The sequence below is a fragment of the Mercenaria mercenaria genome, chromosome 2 (genome assembly GCF_021730395.1).
Source record: "Mercenaria mercenaria strain notata chromosome 2, MADL_Memer_1, whole genome shotgun sequence".
Lineage (NCBI taxonomy): Eukaryota > Metazoa > Mollusca > Bivalvia > Venerida > Veneridae > Mercenaria > Mercenaria mercenaria.
Window position 1 is genome coordinate 6,773,252 of NC_069362.1, and position 18,844 is coordinate 6,792,095.

Sequence of the window (18,844 nt, forward strand, 5' to 3'; positions counted from 1 at the left end):
TGACAAATTTTCATAATGGGAATATACATTTTTGACCATAAAAGTGACATTGTTTCAGGTATTTTAAAAATCTAAAAAGATATTACTACCATCCTCGGAGACCTTCAGAAAAATGTATACTTGTCTAGTTCAGATCTTGCGAACTTTAGCAGCAAGCTTTGAAAATTCTCCTGTTACGGACTAGGTGGATCAGACAATAAGATTCCTCTTAAAGCTCAATGTTGAAAAAGGTCGAAACATTGTTAAGAGATGGTACCTACCCAAGAAAATCTAAGGGAAACAACTATGGATCGGCCAATAAATTGAAGCCAGCATAAAACAGTGGTCAAAAGTGAAAGGTAACATAAAATATTCACTTAAACCTTTAACACAACTTGAGAACAGATTTTTTCGAGGATTCTCATTTACAATTATATCTACAATTATCACCTAAATTGAGAGCATTCATGAGTGAAGAATAGTGATGGTAAAATGTTGTAGGGGTTTGTTAACATTATAAAATCTTTAATAATTTCTTTCAGGTCAATATTTGGTATGGTTTTGGTAAGCTTATAATAAAGAACAATGTCATGTCATTCTCTTTCATTCAGAATTTTTCATGAGATTAAGACTCTTGGCTAGTCTTGGCGGGACAAAAGAAAGTTCTGCAAAGTGTTGATTGTATACTAAAACTTACACTATACTCTATTAAACTCATTTAGATGTATAGACTTTTGATAAAGACTATAAGTAGGGAAATCTTAAAATCAGTGAAAACTGTCAATACAAGTTTCCATTTTGCTTCAGATGTCTTTAGAAGGTCATTTGCTAAATATCAAGTATTTCTATTACAAAATGAAGAGGAGGAAAAGGATAAATATATTTAGCAAATTGGTGCACATACCTGTCACTTCACACCGAAACTAACATGTAAACTTTTTAAAGACGAATTTGAATTATAGGTACCATCTCTACATTGTTACAATAGTATCTGCAACAGATGATATAACTAAAGTAGTGTCTTAAAAAAGGGTTTTGCTTTATCCCTGGTATTATAACGGTATCTTATGTTATAAATGTAAAACGTAACTGATATACAGACATGAAAATATAGAATATATGTCCAAAAACGCCTTCTCTGCATGACCTTTTATATCAATACAATTCTAGAAGAATTCTTGTAAATAATGGAGTGCGCTATATACTTAGTAGTGATAACTGCATTTTATTATATTTTGGATCGTGTCACTAACAATTTGCTTCCACTGGCATTTCAGTTGAAAGGATTCATTTCAACATACAATGTGATAGCGTCCATTATTGATGCAAGTAACAACCTCTTTTGTAAATATATTTCTTCAATAGAAGAATATAATTAAGTTCTAGAAATATGTATATAGCATTTTATAAAAAAAAAAAAAATACATGAAATTCAATGAAAAATCTTTTTGATGACTTCGATTTCTCTGTGTTAATTGTAATTTTCTTGTACTATGATACATGTATTTATACCAATCTTGACAGTAAACGTTTTTGTTTAAATAACACTCTATGCAAATGTGTTTACTTAAATTTATAATGCTTTAAAACAACTTTGATGAAGTTAACAATACTTGTACATGTTTATTAAACAAAATTAGTAAAATGCTTTCCAGGCTAAAGCTTTAGCTGTAATTGAAAAGTAAAATTATACTATTAACATTATCTTGGGCGGGTTTTTCAACCTGAGCAAAACTTACATAAAATTTAACAAGAAATGTCTTAAAAAAAGATATCGGCGTTGTTGGGGATTTTATGTATTGAGAATATATAGTTGCAGTATAGATAAAGAACAGTGACTGTCGTTGTTTACATAAGCAATGCAAAAAAATGTTTAGACCGTTATGTGTATATCTGTAATGAATGGTATGATATCTCTTTGATAAAAATGTAACACTGCAGGAATAGAAACAGGGGTTATGTATCTTACAATGGGTATCATAAAACATACTTTTATGGTATATGTAAGAGATGATACATTTTATATATCCGTTTCATCAAATGTGTCAGGCATAGTTATTCTGGTTTAAGACATGCGTTAGATTTCAATTACCATCGTGTAGTGATTTCCTGTTATTGACGCTTGTAATATGTAGGTAAAATTAAAACCCTTAAACTTTGTATCATATCAGCTTTGAATAACTGCCGCGTCAAATTGTAAGAAAACGGATCAGTAACGGATAGGACCACGATATTGCTTATTTTTCATCATCATTATACAAAACACGACATTCAACCAACATATATGCTTAACATATACTTTTGCTTCCGCTGTCGAAAAAAGTAGATAAAATTGATGATTCAAATCGTATTAATTGTTAGGGAAGTCACGACATTTGGTATCGTAAATGTTACTCTATACTTAATGAAGCTGATTGTCTTATACGGCAAACATTTAGTATATGTTAGACCTGTAGTGTTTAGAGAGCTATGTTGCATGACTAGAGGAGATAACTTGTGTTTGTTGCAACTTTGTCTTATTTCGAAAAGGCACTTCCATTAGTGTTTAAGATTGAATGTGTTGCAAATTGCGCTATACCATGCGATGCGACAGACGTTTTAAAATACTATAATATGTTCCAAAGTTTAACTGAAATGAAAGGTGAACAATGGAAGTGTCACAAATTGACCAATTATTTAAATATTACTACATCAATCACGCGACAAGGAAACAGGCATGGCTAAATGGTGTGTCAAAATGACATCTGCGTACACAAGAAAAAGTAGAAGAGACAAAATGCTTGCCGTTTATAAAAGGTCCAAACGTAACAATATGATACCAAAAACTTCGAAATTGTCTTGCAAAATTAATTGCTGTGAAGAGTATGTACAATTTAACACTATATAATCTATAATAAATGCATATTTGGCATCCGACATTGGCACTATTAGTATTGTTTGTAAAATGTTGGAAATGGCCTTTCATATCCCTCTCGGATATCCTCCTCTCTCTTTCTTACTACAAACATGTTTCTGAGAGGCTCTTTATTTCCCTTATCATTTCCTTACGTAGGTATGAGATAATCCTCTTGAATATCATCCACATTAAAGTAGTCGTTCTCCTTTTCCGTCTCGTTACTACGTCTTGTGTTTGGACCATACTGATTTCCATTGGTATCGGTGTGTCCATGTCGGTATTCGTTTTCAATTTTGTCATATACCCCTTGCTTTTGATTTGTAAAACAAAGTTTCTCATATGGATCTCGAGTGGTAGCACAGGTCCATCGCTTCTGCTATTAATCTTTCCTGTGTTTAACTTTGCGTTCTGGATCTTTTCTTTCTTCGATATGTCTACGCGTAAATACTCGTCAGTAATACCAAGAGTCAGTTTCGCGGTTTTCTCATAAGGTGCATTGTCGCTTGCATCGATTGGGTTGATATAGGCATACGTGTCCTCCTGAAAGTCTGCATCGTGTTTGTAATTCATTTTTAGTTCGCCATTCTGTTTCTTTTTGTCCTCTTGCTTCCTAAAAATATATTTGAATTCTTCATTTTTATATTACGCTAATTTATCAATACGTATTTCTTATTTGACTTTGAGTATTTCTAATTCTGTATCTAACAAGACGATAATTTCGTTTACTTACATAAAACGTCCACATCTCAGTACGACCTTATTTACATAATACTTAATATTTTAATCCTTTTTGTTCTTTCCTTTTTCATATATTGCGGAAAAGGGTAACTTTTACCTTTACAAATTCGTTGATTTAACAACGTTACAAAATTGTTTTGTACCTTCGTTTTCGTTTTCGTATGCAGACAACAAGAATGACAATTATGCAGATTGAACTAGTACACACAACAGCAACGATAACTGAGGTCTGCCAAATTAATTTGTAGTTGACTAGATCCGTAACAAGAGCAGACGTTGTCTGTGTTGACGTAGGTAATTCTGAATTGAAAAATAATTGAATGCAGTTAGACATGTATATTTGTATTTGAAGTATATTACTTAGTTTTGAAAGCACTGTTAACAAACATTTAAGTTAAAAACTAAAATATACTATTTACCTTATATTTCTATTATTGTTACAATTAATAGTAATTGCAAATGTAATAATCATGGCTGAAATACCTGTCCAACTATAAAGCGAAAATTCTGGAAGACAGTACATTTCTGACGATGGCTTTTGTTTTCGATTAGGTATACAAAGTCCATCAATAAAACAATATCCTTCCTGAAATTAAAAAACATCAAGATTGATAAAGTCTGTAAGGAGATCCTTTGGAAGCATAGAATGCAACAAAGCAAAATAATAGTAGACTCTGTTTGATTGAGTTTGTTCGTGAGAGTGTTGGATAGTGCAACACCCCTCACGACCCCTAGCTTAAGCGGAACTCTATTCCCAATAAACATTGAGTGAACTCCATGATCCCAACGGACCAGAAAATATAACAACAATAAATCCAAGTACTGGGATACTTTTTACGGCCGCCGCCACACGGCACTTAAACACTGTTTTTGTGAGCCCTCATAAATAATACATTTTTTTTTGGGTGTTAACACATAGTTTCAGACATTCACTCATTTTCATCTTAATACGCTTATAGCAGTGTTTTGATATATTACAATAGTTGACACACACGTCGGTTTCACGAACATAATTCGTGACAGGTTTCTAATAAACTCCAAAACCCAGATACTTTTGAAGCATCCTACGACGTTTAAACAACATATTTTCGGGTTTGTTGTTTCCAGGTAGACATTAACTACTTAAAATAATTGTTGAAGTTTGTCACATAGGTCCATTTGTTTGTTATATCTCCGTTATATGATTAATTTAAATATATGTATGAGGAATTATAATAAAAATATACTAACATAGTGTACGTGTTACCTTTATGTTGGCTGTTAGCATCCCGCTAAGGCTTTTTGATACAGTTTGACATTCTGAATTGTAAACACACATTTCTATTGGTGTCCCATGATGTATGCCATCATTGCTCACTGAAACCTTGTAGCAAGACATCAATTTCACTTCTTGGAGGTCAGAAAGAGATCGTTTTCTTCTGATAGGTGACACTAGAGAGCAAATAACCTCGATGAGCGATTCTGCTTGCCCTCGTATGACGTATGCATCCATATTAAGACGACCTTCATTATTGGCATAAATCTACATAATAGAATAATAGAATAATAGAATAATAATATGGTGAGTTCAACTTTTTGTCCTCTATTAAACTATAGGATGGTTATATGTATTACATGTCAATTCTTCGTCTGATAGTCTTGTTAGTGAAATGGCAGAAGATAATGTAATAGTACAAAGCACTATTGTAGAAATTGCATAAATAATACTTATAGCACACTTTATCAAACCCGGTTGTAGATCGGCAACACAATGTCGCAAAAAATTACTACATACATACACCAATTCGACTGCGGCAGTGCCAGTACCGTATTTAGATCCTATAAATCGTGTCGATGTAGATGATTGTACTAAATCTTGAATGGGTGTTTATTTCAATAGATGAAGTTACTTTGATATATAGCTATGCATGTATGAAATGGGATTAGATCGTTGACGTTGAGTACAATGCATATTGTGTTTCGTACAGTCTTGCGTATTATACTATAATCATTCTTACATTTAGAAAAGACTCATAATAAAGTCTATTGCATTGCATAAGTGTGTTGAGTGCTTAGTGTAATAAAAGCTTTTGTTTATATCGCTTAAAGTTCAGTTTGATAACATATTGACTCACAAATTAATGAATCAAATGATAGTGTATTGCCGTAATATCCCATTTAGTAGAACCTACTCACTTCAAATGTGGTAATGTGACAGGTCACAGTTTCGCTTGCAAAAAATCCTCCGTAGATAAACACATGCGTGCATTTTGCTTCTTTCTCATCGCAGGTACTTCCGTGAAGTAAACTGGCAGTAGATGGCGGCTTTTTGAAGTCAATAGAGCAATCATCACCGCCAAATGCAGCATTACATTTACATGTGCCTAAATAATGTACATGTACATGTAAAAGTAAATAAGTTGTATATCATTTGTATATTAAACGTATGTATGACAAACGTATTTGTGTCTTAAAATGGCACTCCCCTATATTTATATTTAAAAGTAAGCGCCATCAGTAAAAGTGACGATATTCATGTTTGCTATGAGAACTGAGAAATATTGTGATAATTTCATTTATTTTGTTTAAATTGGTATCATCATCTGTGGAAAACTTTGCGTTTATTTTAAAAAATAGAATCCCGAGATCAAAATATAAAGGTGCGAAGAAATCAGCCCAATACGATATAAACCAGGAAAATGTTGCAGACTCGGTTTGATTGAGCCTGTTCCTGGAAAGTAGTGGAAATGCAAGCTATCGTCCACGCTCTCTAGCCCCTGGTTGAGAAGAACTCAACATTTACAATTATTAAAATATGATTTAGAGATATAGGCAGAATGTATTCTTACGGCCGTGTACATAGTACCTTCAACGATACACAGAGTGCAATTCCCTGAGAAGTGGCGTACATTACAATTTTGTATGTTCCCTAATTAAATTCATGAATTCGCACTATATGAAAAAAAAAACAATAGACAGAATTAAACAAACTGGAACTTAGAGAGGAATTCTGAGTTTTATAAAACTTTATATTGAATGACTAGTTTTCGAAGCGATGTTTGTTTAACTTTTACAGTTCTCCCTGAATTAACTTAAATTCACAGGCTTAATATTTGCTAGTTCTTCTGATAAATATGGCCATTATCCGAGATGGAATATCTATATCATATATCTTGGATAGAAAGTGTGAAGTTAGACAATTCCTCAACTATGAAAGTAAGTAATTCGATTTAAAAACATAATCCCGCACGAAGCATACGTATCCGCATACTGTTGGTGTATGCATTTCTTATTTTGGCTGTATACGGAAGACAGTACAAGACTGTTACCAAAAATGCCTAGAAAGGAAATATATAATATCCAAAATGTACAACAACTAAGGAAAAGTTGACGATGTACGTAAAGGCCGACGACAAAGAAAACAGCGCTAGAGAAGCATTTAACAGTAAAAGTGTATCTAGAAAAATGCCTAGTATATCTGCATCGTAGTAGGCTTAAACACATATCGAATGGAATCAGTGAGGTTAAAATGGTATCCTTGTGTTAAGCAGATGATCGATGTTGCTGTTAGCCGTTACAAAAGAAATGAAGTTTTATAATTTGTTGCTAACAATTTGTAAATGAATGAAAATATTTTCGCTACTAACTTGAACGTATTCTCGCATACCAGCAGATGTCTACCATGGTTCATCTCGGTATTATGACAAACCTCTAATAATTGAGAATCTGTTAAACACTACTTTGTTCTTAGTTATATAATCACATTTAATGAGGTTATGCATTTCTAATGCGTATGTTCCGCATTATTTGTTGTTTTCTATGAAACATTTTTTATGTTTTGTAATACGTGGGGAGACATTGTTTTTGCCTTCGCCGTCTTTTTGTCCGTCCGTCCACCCGCATTAAGCTTGTCCGCTTTTCACAGGTCAAACTGCTGGCTAGATTTCGACAAAACGTCACAGGAGTGATCAGTACAGACCCTTGTTGCGCATCTCGCTTGTACGTTCTGCTTCGCTGCACAAATGGCCACCAGAGCTAAAAATAGAATAATCTTGTCCGGTTTTCACGACGTTATCTCTTTATGTCCCCACATAGGTGTAGGAGAGACATTGCTTTTACCTTCGCCGTCTTTCTGTCCGTCCGTCCGTCCGCATTAAGCTTCTCCGGCTTTCACAGGTCAAACTGCTGAAATGATTTCGACGAAACTCCACATGAGTGATCAGTACCAAGCCTAGTTGTGCATATCGCCGACACGTTCCGATTTGCTGCACAAAATGGCCGCCATAAATAAAAAAAAAATAGAAAAGTCTTTTCCGACATTCACAGGTCAAACGGCTGGACAGGTTTCGATGAAATTTCACAGGAGTGGTCAGTACACTAGCCTAATTGAGCATATCGTCGGCACGTCCCGCTTCGCTGCACAAAATACTTTGCAGAGCTAAAGATAGAAAAATCCTCTCCGGACTTCACAGGTCCAACTGCTGTCCGGATTTTGACGAAACTTCACAGGAGTGATTACTACAAGCTTAGTTGTGCATGCAACTGTTGTTTTGACTTTTGCCCTGTATACCAATATACTTGCCGCTCTTCCATCATTAGAATACATATGGCGAAGACATATGTTTTTGTGACAAAAACACCTTTTAGTTATATTGCTAGTTTTAGTTTTGCCTAAAAGATTCCTATACAATTTGTGCACACATATACCTGCATGTATGTATGAAGCTATTATCTAAATTGAGTTGTTTCTAGTTACGAAAACTTAAAGATTCAAATTCAAATTATTTGTATTTATAGTTCTTAAAGAGTTCCAGGGGGTGAAAGGGCATTGCAAAAGTAAATTTGTGTACCAATAAAATCGAATAATACCTCCATGTAGCTTTTTGCTATAGGCAATTCCAAAACGGACTCATGGAAATTTGTTGTTTTGTTTTTTAGTTGTTTTTTTTCCAGACAATTTGTGTTTTCCGTTGTTGCTTTTTGTGATTCGTTGTGATGTTGTTTTTTTTTCAGATGTTCTGTGCTTATCAGGATATGGGTTTGATGTTTTGCTTGAAAACGACCGATGTATTTCATGTGTTGTTTCTGTGAATTTTTAATTCCCTCTGAAGTACAACGTGTAGAACTGATTTCGACTGTTCTAGTCATGTAAACGTAAACAAGTAAAAGCTAGAAAGTGTAAACGAGTTTTGCAGCACGTACGTGTACTTCATATCATACTCATAAAATATTAATCAAATTATATTTTAGAAAATAAAACTTAGCACAAGCTTTGATATAATTCAAACACGACAAATATGATATAAACCAGCGGGGAAATATTCTACGCGGTGTATAGCCAATTTGGAGTGTATTGATATATTTAAACACGATTCTGATGTATCATTTCGATTGTTCTATATATTTCATCGCAATGCTTATATAAATCATGTATATCGCCAAAACAGAAGGCCGTCAGTGTCATTGTTTATACACGCTAGGACCGAAAATGGTACAACGTCTTGCGGAGTACTTTATTAAGGGCATGATAGCAAATAGATCTACATAACGTATAAACAATCCAGTGTGTGTAAATTAATCAAGACAGCTGTTCTATGTATCATTTTGCTTTTAACTTTAACTTGTCTTTAAAGTAAAATATTAGATCAGATTTTGAAGCGCTATTTCCCGAAGGTCACAGGACGATGACTATTAACGTCAATGTGACGTGAACGTTAACCTTAACTTTTTTTATCAAAATTCCTGATTTTTTTGTCGTCTCATTTTCTCATCGCCACTTATCTATATGCAAAGTTTAGTCAATACCTTAAACATTTTGCTGCAGAACGAAATATGTTAGATACATTTGACAATTTTGCCCAGTTTGTGATCTCAAGCTTTCACTTACCGACCCGTCCGATCGCCACATACCTATATGCCTAGTTTGAAGTAAGTATCTTAAATGTTTCTTAAGTTATACTACAGACACGAATTAGCGTCAAATTTGATCTTTGAACTCAGTCGGTGACCTTACCAATCCGGTTTGTGTTCTGCACGTCGTATAATCGCTACCTACCTATATGCCAATTTATTGCAAATATCTCTAATGTTTGTTTCAAATCATCCACTGAACAATAAATATGACGGGCAAAATGACAGACTGACAGACAGACATAGGTGACATCACATATCGTGTCCAGTTATTTTTTTAAGATTTATGATTACTCTCTTACTTGACTTTTATAAAAATATTATTTGTACCGTTTTTGCAAGGGCCATGATCTGAACATTCATTTGGACAGGCAATTTCTTCTATCGCGTCTACGATCTCAATTATATTTAGATTTGACTCTTTGACATCACTGTTTGGGCGTGATGTTGTAACATGGTCAATGTGTTGACCACTAGGTGTCGTTGTTGTGAAAATCGTTTCCCTTGGGCGTTCTAAATATTCTCGGACTGTTTTGTTTCTATGTATTTCAGATATACACGAGTCTTTCATAGATTGTAGTGATAGCCTGTGCCACTCCGTTGTCTGGGATATCTGAAATTAGTATTAATGAGGCAGTTAGAATAGTTACTTACATGTCTTGAACAAGAAACACAAAAACGGATAGTGAACACAATGTTCACTAAGCTGATTGTGTTTGCATAAGTTATCAAATGAGAAATTAGCAATACAAAAAGCCTTGCTGTATAAACTTCAGGATGTGTAATGACCCTGACATTGAATCTCTTGCCTTCCAACTTTGTGGACAATAGTGTTATGTGGCCGTCATTTAAAGAAGTCGTCGCTTGGCTTGAGGAAGACCGGCGATACTGTCAATGTCTCCGCATTTGTTTGTTGTTTTGAATTATTTCCTGAGGAAAAAAGGGTCTTCCGTATCATTAAATGTACAAGTCATCACATGATTTAAGATTGTATACATGTGACTTAACTCGGAAATATATAATAAAAATCATTTCAACATTGCGTAACAAAAAACGTCAATAACATACAACAATATCCTGTGTACATGTTTCAATAGCCCGCTCGGTGTCTGTATGAGGAACCCGTGCACAGAGTCGGAATGCCCTTGAACTATTCATGTAGTTTGTGCAAAAGTTTTTGGCTATATTGTGATTCCAGTGTCCTGTAGGGGTAAATGTTGTTGTCTGTAATAGAAACATTTTTACATCCTTATTAAATTAAGTATGAACGAAACCCTACATTTATTTTATTACTCTTCAAATAGTTTAACAAAACGTTTTGATACAATGTAGTAGAGAATATCAGACTCTTGACAACAAATCTTGAAGTGAAAGCACAAACACGTGTTAAAACTACATTGCATCGTTTCCTCATAATGATAACATGTTGAGATAGGAGACAAACATATTGTAACAGAAGCTTTTGCATTCTGTTTTTGTTGTTTAGCCTCCGAAGTTAAAGCAGTTAAACAATTATGACAAAGAGATATTCTTATCAACTGACAAACATGTAAAGGGATGTATCATGAACATGATCAAGAAATTTAGATAGACCATGATATTACAGAGACATAATATTGAACACAGATAATAATTGCAGTCTTCAATAAACCAAATAAAAAGATAAAAGTAACGATATTCATTCTATGTATCCAAAAGACAAATGCATAGTGGTAACTTTGGTTAGATGTAATGCCTAGATCATTTAAATGATGATAACCTGTAAAACATGTGCTTCCGTTTTAGTTGTGGATGTTGTTTTAGTCTCTCTGGGTCCTTTCGTGGTCTTCAAACATGAAAATTAGAAAACCAAACTTTAATTTAGAAAAAGATAATATCAAACTTGTAACAATCGTTTAAGTTCCGTTATATAAGACAATTTAGCAGTAAGAATAAGATAAGAGTCGATTTGCAAGTATTCAAATGAAAAGGTACTGAACAGTTCATACAGTTACGCCATCTTTATGATTGCCATCTTTACTCAGGTCTAGAACTGGAACAGTACTCTCGATAGATGTCTTTTCAGCGGGTTTGCATGTCTGTTCTCCGACCGTTCTTCCCTTTGCGCATGAGTTATCTGCTCCTAGGTGACATTTACCCTTGAATGTTACCTGGCCACTGGATACACTACATGTGCAAGCAGGATGTACCCACGAGTTTGTTGATTTAGCACTTGTCTTGAATAAGCTCTCTTCTTTTGAAACTCTAAATAGTCAAACCGGATGTTTAAAAGAACATGTACAATAACATGAAAACGCTTGTTTCAATACCTTTAGCTAGCATTTTGTTTTTTTTTAGTTAAAGATTGTTTAAAACTATTGGCAGAGAACAACATACGACCTCGTCATGCCATTGTCTTTGAAGGTCATGTTGCAATAATTAATACTTAACATTATTCTAGGCTTAAACGTAACTATAGTAACTGGAATATCAATTGATTATTTTACACCAAATATCATATAAATGTTCATCTAAACGAACCTCCAAGTGTGTAGAAACTCAATCCTGTTCAAACTTATTTGTCCGGTGCGGTCGTGAAAGTCATTTGTGCGGTTGTTATCAAGTAAACCGCACAACCCTCTGCTGCGACCGTGCTGATCGTGAACGGAAGGAAATACGGTCATCGAAACAATCATGCTTCCAGCTGAGTTGAAATATGGAGATTTGTCCAGACGTGCTTTGAAGTATGTTCCAAACGGTAAATAGACCTTGAAAGTAGTTGTAAATTACAAGCATAACGCGATAATGTGAAGCATTTCTTTTATTCTAAACATTTATTTTGCTATATTTTTTATAATCGTTGACAAGTAGGTTTCTATTAATCAAATGATAGGATTATAATGACACTTGAAACATTGATAAAACTCAACAAATTGTATTTTGGTTTTGATAATATATCAAAAGACGTTTACCGAAAGCTTAATGTAAATAGACTTAAGTTCTTTTATCTGAGCGAGACGAGGAAGTCAGAAACGTTGTGAAAATCTTAACTGTTTTATCAACTTATCAGCTTAATACTTGTTCTGTTTATCTCTATATGTACACAACTTCAGATATGTTATGGTAAACAACTTTATTAATACAACGTAACATACCGTATAAGTAGAGTCTGTTTCTTGTCTAACAAGAAGAACGCCATCATCACGCTGTTTATATCCGATTTCCATGATATTATTGCAAGTGCTTATCACGTAAATATCTCTACCAGCCTGTACAGCAACTCCGCAGTTACACATGGCTTTCGAGTTACAGCGTTCTAATTTATGATGAACCTGTATGTGATATATTGACATGGATTATAGTATATATGTCATTAATTTCTTCTTCTTGTCAATTGCTAAGGTAATGTTAAATAAGTGCAAGTTCCGAACGATTTTTACAATCATGACTAATGAAATTGTCCAACTTATGCATACAAGAGTAACCTAAACTATCTCAGTGTGAATTTAAAATGTAAAAGAAACAAGATATTTAAGTGTATTTCATTATAAAACAATTTCACCCAAAGTGTAATACCTTAGCTTGGTACGATGTGTGAGTGTACAATACATACTCGTCGGAGAAACGTTCATGATGCTCGTACTGTCTGTAATTTGTAATTAATGCGTCAGCACTATTTGATTTAAAATATCATATTACTAATGTTACAATTATAGTCCATATTGAAGTTGGAGGAAAATAATAATAACTTAAATACAGGAACCAATTTGATGAATATTGAGATTTTAGTATTAATAACACGTTAATTAGTAAAGTTATTGCAACAATACCTTTTTTTCTGAAAAGCTGCTTTTAATAGCACACTTACATTCTTTTGTCAATACAGCATGGCTGACAAAATTTAGTAATAAAACTTAGTAACTTAAGTTACTCTTATCATGCTGCACATAAAGACGAAGCAGTTACTCAGTAAGATAGTAGCATTTTTATTGGATAAAAAGTGGACACTTGGTTACCCCCTATATTTCTGTGGAGGGTGAGTAGATGTCGTACTAGTTTAAATCTAAGTGGTCGATAAATCGAACCATCATAGGATTTGTTAGGTCAGATAAATATGTTGACTCAGCTAGCGCCTAGCCCCCCACCCCCTCATTATATACTGTCTCAATTTACGTTGAGGGTCACTTACAAACCAAATAATAATATCTAACAGTTTCGGCAGTAAAGCTGCAATAGATATAGAAAGTTATTGCATAGATAATTCAAACCAGTCAAAGGTAACGTCTTCATATTTATATCCCAAGGAGTAAATACTCACTCTCCATCGAATGTATACATGTGCGGATCGTTCAAAGCTTCACATCTTTTACCTCTCCAGTATGTTTCCATTTCTGGTTTGACCTTTACCTGTAGTTTCAACAGTTTATAATGCAAAAAATATACAATACGACAATAAATCATATAAAGCAATTAATCTATACTCAACACCTTTTCTATCTCCATACCTGTTTTAATCTCTGCCAAATTTTGACAGATTTGAATTAAATTTGTACTTACTAATAGTATTTACTGATTATTTCATTAGAACAAAACATAACAACGATACTGGTCTAAAGTAAATTAAGTTAATATTAAGGATAACAGTAGGGTAACTGATCCAAATTGTAAATCACAGCAGTACACTTTGAACCTATGAATTTGATGAGATGCACATTATTATATACTGAATGCTCAACTCTGTTTAGTTGAAATGGGACATCAGTTAATAATTTCAATATCAACAAGTTAATTTATTTTATATCAGGTTGTGACGTCACCAATGACACCACATTTATGGATGACGTAGAATCAAAATGTATGTGTACCTCTTTAATTTTCAAATTTTCTCAGCCAAACAAACAAATACGTATAATTTTAAAAGTAAAAATAATATGCAACAAAATGATGATTACCTTTCATCGAAAAATATGCACTCATGTTTTCGCGGATTATTATTGCAGCGCTGTTGTAGCGCAAAATCTCAACTGTAGAACTTGTACATATTTCTCAATACAGATCTGATAATCTATTACTGTACACTTGCAGACTAGTATCCTATGTCATGATAAGATCATATTTTATCCCTCGGAGATTGTAATATTGGCCGTAAAATTGTTTAATCCCGTAGATGCAATTACTTGCCGCATAGATACCAGCACCAAAGTCATTTTGTGACATTTTATATTTGGTAAAATTATTGTCAACGAATATATTTACAATATTGATATCACTGTTATGTTTTATTAAACTGAACTGATCATTAAACAATATTTCACTTTTCAAACAAACAAACCTGTGAAAATTTGACAGAGATAAAAGGCAAAACAAAATCAAAATCAGAAACAAAACAGGTGTGGAGTTAGAAAAGTTGTTGAGTATTTATATACAATGTATAATACAATATATGCAGCGGCTTTTCAAGCATGTAATTACTCAACTTTCCTAGGTACATTTACATTAGATGATCAATGCATATAGTAATTGTAAAGGTAGTGATGAATATGTATGGTTGTTTTCCAAGTATATAAAACCGTACAAAAACATAGCTACTGTGCAACAGAACTATTTTCTAAGCTAACCTTTACAGCTGGTAGTATGTAACCACTCCATATTGTATTGTTTTTTAGATTGACCGTTCTTAAGAAGACTTTGTACGTTGTCTCCTTCAGCTCGCCGTATTGTCCGTCTTCAGTGGGTTGTATTTGAAAATCATGTTCATTATTAGCGTCCCCCAATACACTGATGGTACATTTTCTGGTTGAAATTCCTTCAGTTGAAATTCAGAAATAGTTTATACGGTATGTTATAGAGCCAGAAGCCCTATTGTCTACATTTTTTTCTCTGTTTCCGTCGCGATTTTAGTTGAATATGTAGCTTTGAGATTCGTTTTGAAAATTTACTGATTAAAATGTGTTGACCTGTGAATTTTATTTTTGGAAAATTATGACTGAATTTAAATTACCCTTGTGTGGAAACAACGTCTTCAAAGTGAATAAAGGATATCCATTTTTTGAATCAGACAGTAAAATTTGATAAAAACATTGCATGTGCTTGATGTGTACATGAACCGCAGAATGACCATAGTTTATCATTATACAGAATTTAACAGTACGTGTATCTTTATTTCCCTTTATACATGGAAAGTTGAAATGACTGTAAGCCAGGGTGATATGAAAAATGTAATTGACGTTTAGGTATAATATACATTTTAGTAAGTAAAACACATTTTTGGAAAGCTATCATGATGAATAAGCGCACGGGAAAATGAGGAAATATATTTTCAAATTCTCATAATTCGATATACCTGTACATTTTTTACTGACGGGTATGGAGACGGCCATTGTTAAGTTGCAGACGTCAGTCATTTTCCGTGTTGTGTAGCAACCAAATGGAACTGTAGGTCTAAATCGAATTACTGCTGTTTCGTCCCTGTGCATAGTTATTTCGGGTGTCAGTAACTAGTCCAATAACAAACAAAAATTGTTATCGAACCATCGGCAAATTTTAATTACTTGCTGTGGTGGCAATAACTGATTTGTACATTTTATCATTAAAATTCCAGTAATCATTATTTATATGCTTTTTATATCTACAAATGTTTCTGTTGGACATGAAAATAGTTAGATCTACGTTTTCATGTTATCACAGTAACAGATATTACTGTAATAGTTGTCTCTTGATCTTGCTGCATGGTATTTGAAAAACAGGCATAGCTAAATATGATCATAAAAGTGAGATAGGGATTATCTTATATATATGATAAATGAATCAGAAAATATTGTTGCACACAAAAAGTACGTATTGTTCTAATGATGATCATGATGATGATGATAATAATAATAATAATAATAATAATAATAGTAATAATAATAATAATAAAAAAAATAATGAAATAATAATAATTTGTACCTTAATACCAGCAAACATACGGTCAGATGACACAGAGAAACTTGTTTTCTGCGTTGTACCTGGGTTTTCCGCTATAGCACAAGAAACCTGTAGTATCAGAATAACTTATTTCAAAATGTGTCTTTCGGTGACTACTCCTCTTCAAATTGCCAAACTGTTTATTTAGATTACAGCAAGGAAAAATAATCCTTTTAACATTTAGATATGTTAAACGTTATTTGTTTGTAATTAATGCATGCATGTTATCTATAATAGAAATATCATTTGTTAAATTGCATATTCTAAACACATACGTACCCAAGTCATGATGTCAAGCGATACGCACATTTATCACAGTTAAATGCAGCGGACAGCACGACTTTATGACGCTAAAGAACGAGAGAATATTTCTCAATATAAAGATTAAAGTTTTATATTAGTTGCGTGTCTCACAAAATTGCTATTAATGAAATATTGAACAGTCAAACTATAACTGACAACATTGACTTATATTCAACGCAACGACACACATTAAAATGACGTCACGCCACGATATGAGATTCAGATGTCAATATTGTACAACATGGTTCCATTATTACTTAACGGAGGACAAATACTGGTACGTAATATTCATAATTACACGGAACGGCAAGGTTATATGATGCTTGAGGAGATCCTCTTCTGTTAAAGATAGCTCTTGAAATCCATGTATGTTTTCACCTCCCTTTTCTATGGTGAAATTTCTTTCAGGTCGCTGAACGTACCAACGTACACTATATATAACATCTGGTGAAGAATGAAACTTGCAACGAAAGCTTGTAGAGCTTAATATATTATCACCAGCCGACCTTGATCCAAGATAGGGTTCCATTTCAGGTTCTAAATTTAGATAACATTTTGGTATATATTTTAACAAATTTTTGACTTCAGATATCAAACTTGGTTATCATAAATAATTCGACAATTAGTCAAACTTATTCAGATGTAATCTCAAAAACTTTGATATCATAAATAACTCGACAATTAAACAAATTTATTCAGATTTACTTTCGTTGTGCATCTAAATTTAGACACCATTGTTTGTATATACATTTATTTTGTATTTTAACAAATCTTGATTTCAAACTTGGTTATCATAAATAATTCGACAATTAAACTAATTTATTCGGATTTAGTATCAAATTTTGATATCATGAATTATTCGACAATTAGTCAAATTTATTCAGATGTAATCTCAAAAACTTTGATATCAGAAATAACTCGACAATAAAACTAATTTATTCAGATTTACTTTCGTTGTGCATTTAAGATAAGTGTAACGTGCTATTTACTTACGTGTGAACGTCCATTCCCGACCAAGTTCAGTGAATTCTCCATGTCGATATGTATGCACTGCAACAATATACTTGGTCCCACTAGTCAAACCCTGAAACCTTTGGGACAGCGATAGTTTGTCTACTGTAAATGAACTGACCACACTGCCATTCTGCAGACAGAGTGTTCCGCTAGCTGTCATATTTTCGCTTCCGCGGTCGAAAGTTATTTTTATATCTAGGCTATGAGTTGTAATGGTTGCCAGTTGCATATCAATGCTAACCGCGGCTGGTCGATAGGGTATTTCTGAAACGAAATTTCAAAAATTGACCTAAGCATTCATTACATAACAGCACAGAATGTGAGTAGGTTATCTAAGGTGTAATCCAGCGTTTAACATAGTAGCAACAGAATAGGGATGTTGTTAATTTAATGAAATGCATTGCTTTATCTTCAGTATATCTTCCTACATTTCACGATTTTTTATCACGGGACAAACTGATAATCACTAACTTGACAGTGACAGTGACAGTCCATACTGTGTTAAGTATCATCTTTCGTCCGTTCCTGAATGTCGACAACTGTACTGTGTAATTTGTGGTAGGGAGGAGCTGTTTCCATGTATGAAGGTAAAATGGTACATCAACATTTACAGTCTGAACCACAGACCCATTCGTAAGAAATAATGCAGCTGTGACATTGACATGTTCATCATCTGGCGTAATGTTGATTGTAGTGATGAAAATGTTGGACGTTAAACTTCCTTGCTGAATCATTAGTGTGGCGTTAACATTGTTCTCAACATGTTCTCCCGGGGTATTCTGTGATGGTTCTTAAGTTAGATAAAGATATTCAGTATAAATACTTTATATTCTCTTTTATTCTGTACCTATTTTATTTACCCAATCATGAACGTTTATTTGCAACACGTGACCGTACAATAGATAACTGTATTGAACGCATGTGCGTACAAAAAAGCCTGTATTTTTTCCATATTTGGACGGTTCAACAGTCCATGTTAAACATACGATAAAGCCCGAAACGCGTGAAACTGTTCCGAATGTAAATTGGGCGAAGTAGGCGCTCTTTGTACAGAGTTTGATTATGCGTCAGGAAGGCAGA

The 18,844-nt window shown here is 33.5% G+C and overlaps 2 protein-coding genes across 2 annotated transcripts; both read right to left on the reverse strand.

The window, feature by feature from the left end:
- Positions 1–2,977: 2,977 nt before the first annotated feature.
- On the reverse strand, positions 2,978–12,218 carry LOC128548570 (uncharacterized). Its single transcript, XM_053523825.1, has 9 exons — positions 12,023–12,218; positions 11,262–11,746; positions 10,571–10,726; positions 9,833–10,115; positions 5,789–5,976; positions 4,860–5,135; positions 4,097–4,199; positions 3,757–3,913; positions 2,978–3,485 (listed from the first exon to the last, which is right to left on the reverse strand). Exons 3-9 carry the CDS (start codon positions 10,658–10,660, stop codon positions 2,978–2,980), a joined length of 1,605 nt encoding a protein of 534 aa, XP_053379800.1. The 5' UTR covers positions 10,661–10,726; positions 11,262–11,746; positions 12,023–12,218.
- A 1,733-nt stretch (positions 12,219–13,951) lies between these two features.
- On the reverse strand, positions 13,952–17,924 carry LOC128548586 (uncharacterized). The gene is made up of 5 exons (XM_053523858.1): positions 17,744–17,924; positions 17,049–17,287; positions 16,430–16,516; positions 15,825–15,978; positions 13,952–13,998 (listed from the first exon to the last, which is right to left on the reverse strand). The coding sequence occupies exons 1-5, from the start codon at positions 17,922–17,924 to the stop codon at positions 13,952–13,954; spliced, it is 708 nt and encodes a 235-aa protein (XP_053379833.1).
- Positions 17,925–18,844: the final 920 nt, after the last annotated feature.

Excerpts from the sequence above, each read along its gene's own strand:
- LOC128548586 (XM_053523858.1), bottom strand. The coding sequence starts at position 17,924 with ATGACAGCTAGCGGAACACTCTGTCTGCAGAATGGCAGTGTGGTCAGT. Across the intron at positions 16,517-17,048 it reads ATATAACCTTGCCGTTCCGT|GTTTCTTGTGCTATAGCGGA; the intron begins GTAATTATGAAT and ends CTGATACTACAG. Across the intron at positions 13,999-15,824 it reads CGTCAGTAAAAAATGTACAG|AGATTAAAACAGGTATGGAG; the intron begins GTATATCGAATT and ends AAAATTTGGCAG.
- LOC128548570 (XM_053523825.1), bottom strand. The coding sequence starts at position 10,660 with ATGAATAGTTCAAGGGCATTCCGACTCTGTGCACGGGTTCCTCATACA. Across the intron at positions 10,116-10,570 it reads CATGTACACAGGATATTGTT|ATATCCCAGACAACGGAGTG; the intron begins GTATGTTATTGA and ends TACTAATTTCAG. Across the intron at positions 5,977-9,832 it reads TCATGGCCCTTGCAAAAACG|GCACATGTAAATGTAATGCT; the intron begins GTACAAATAATA and ends TACATTATTTAG.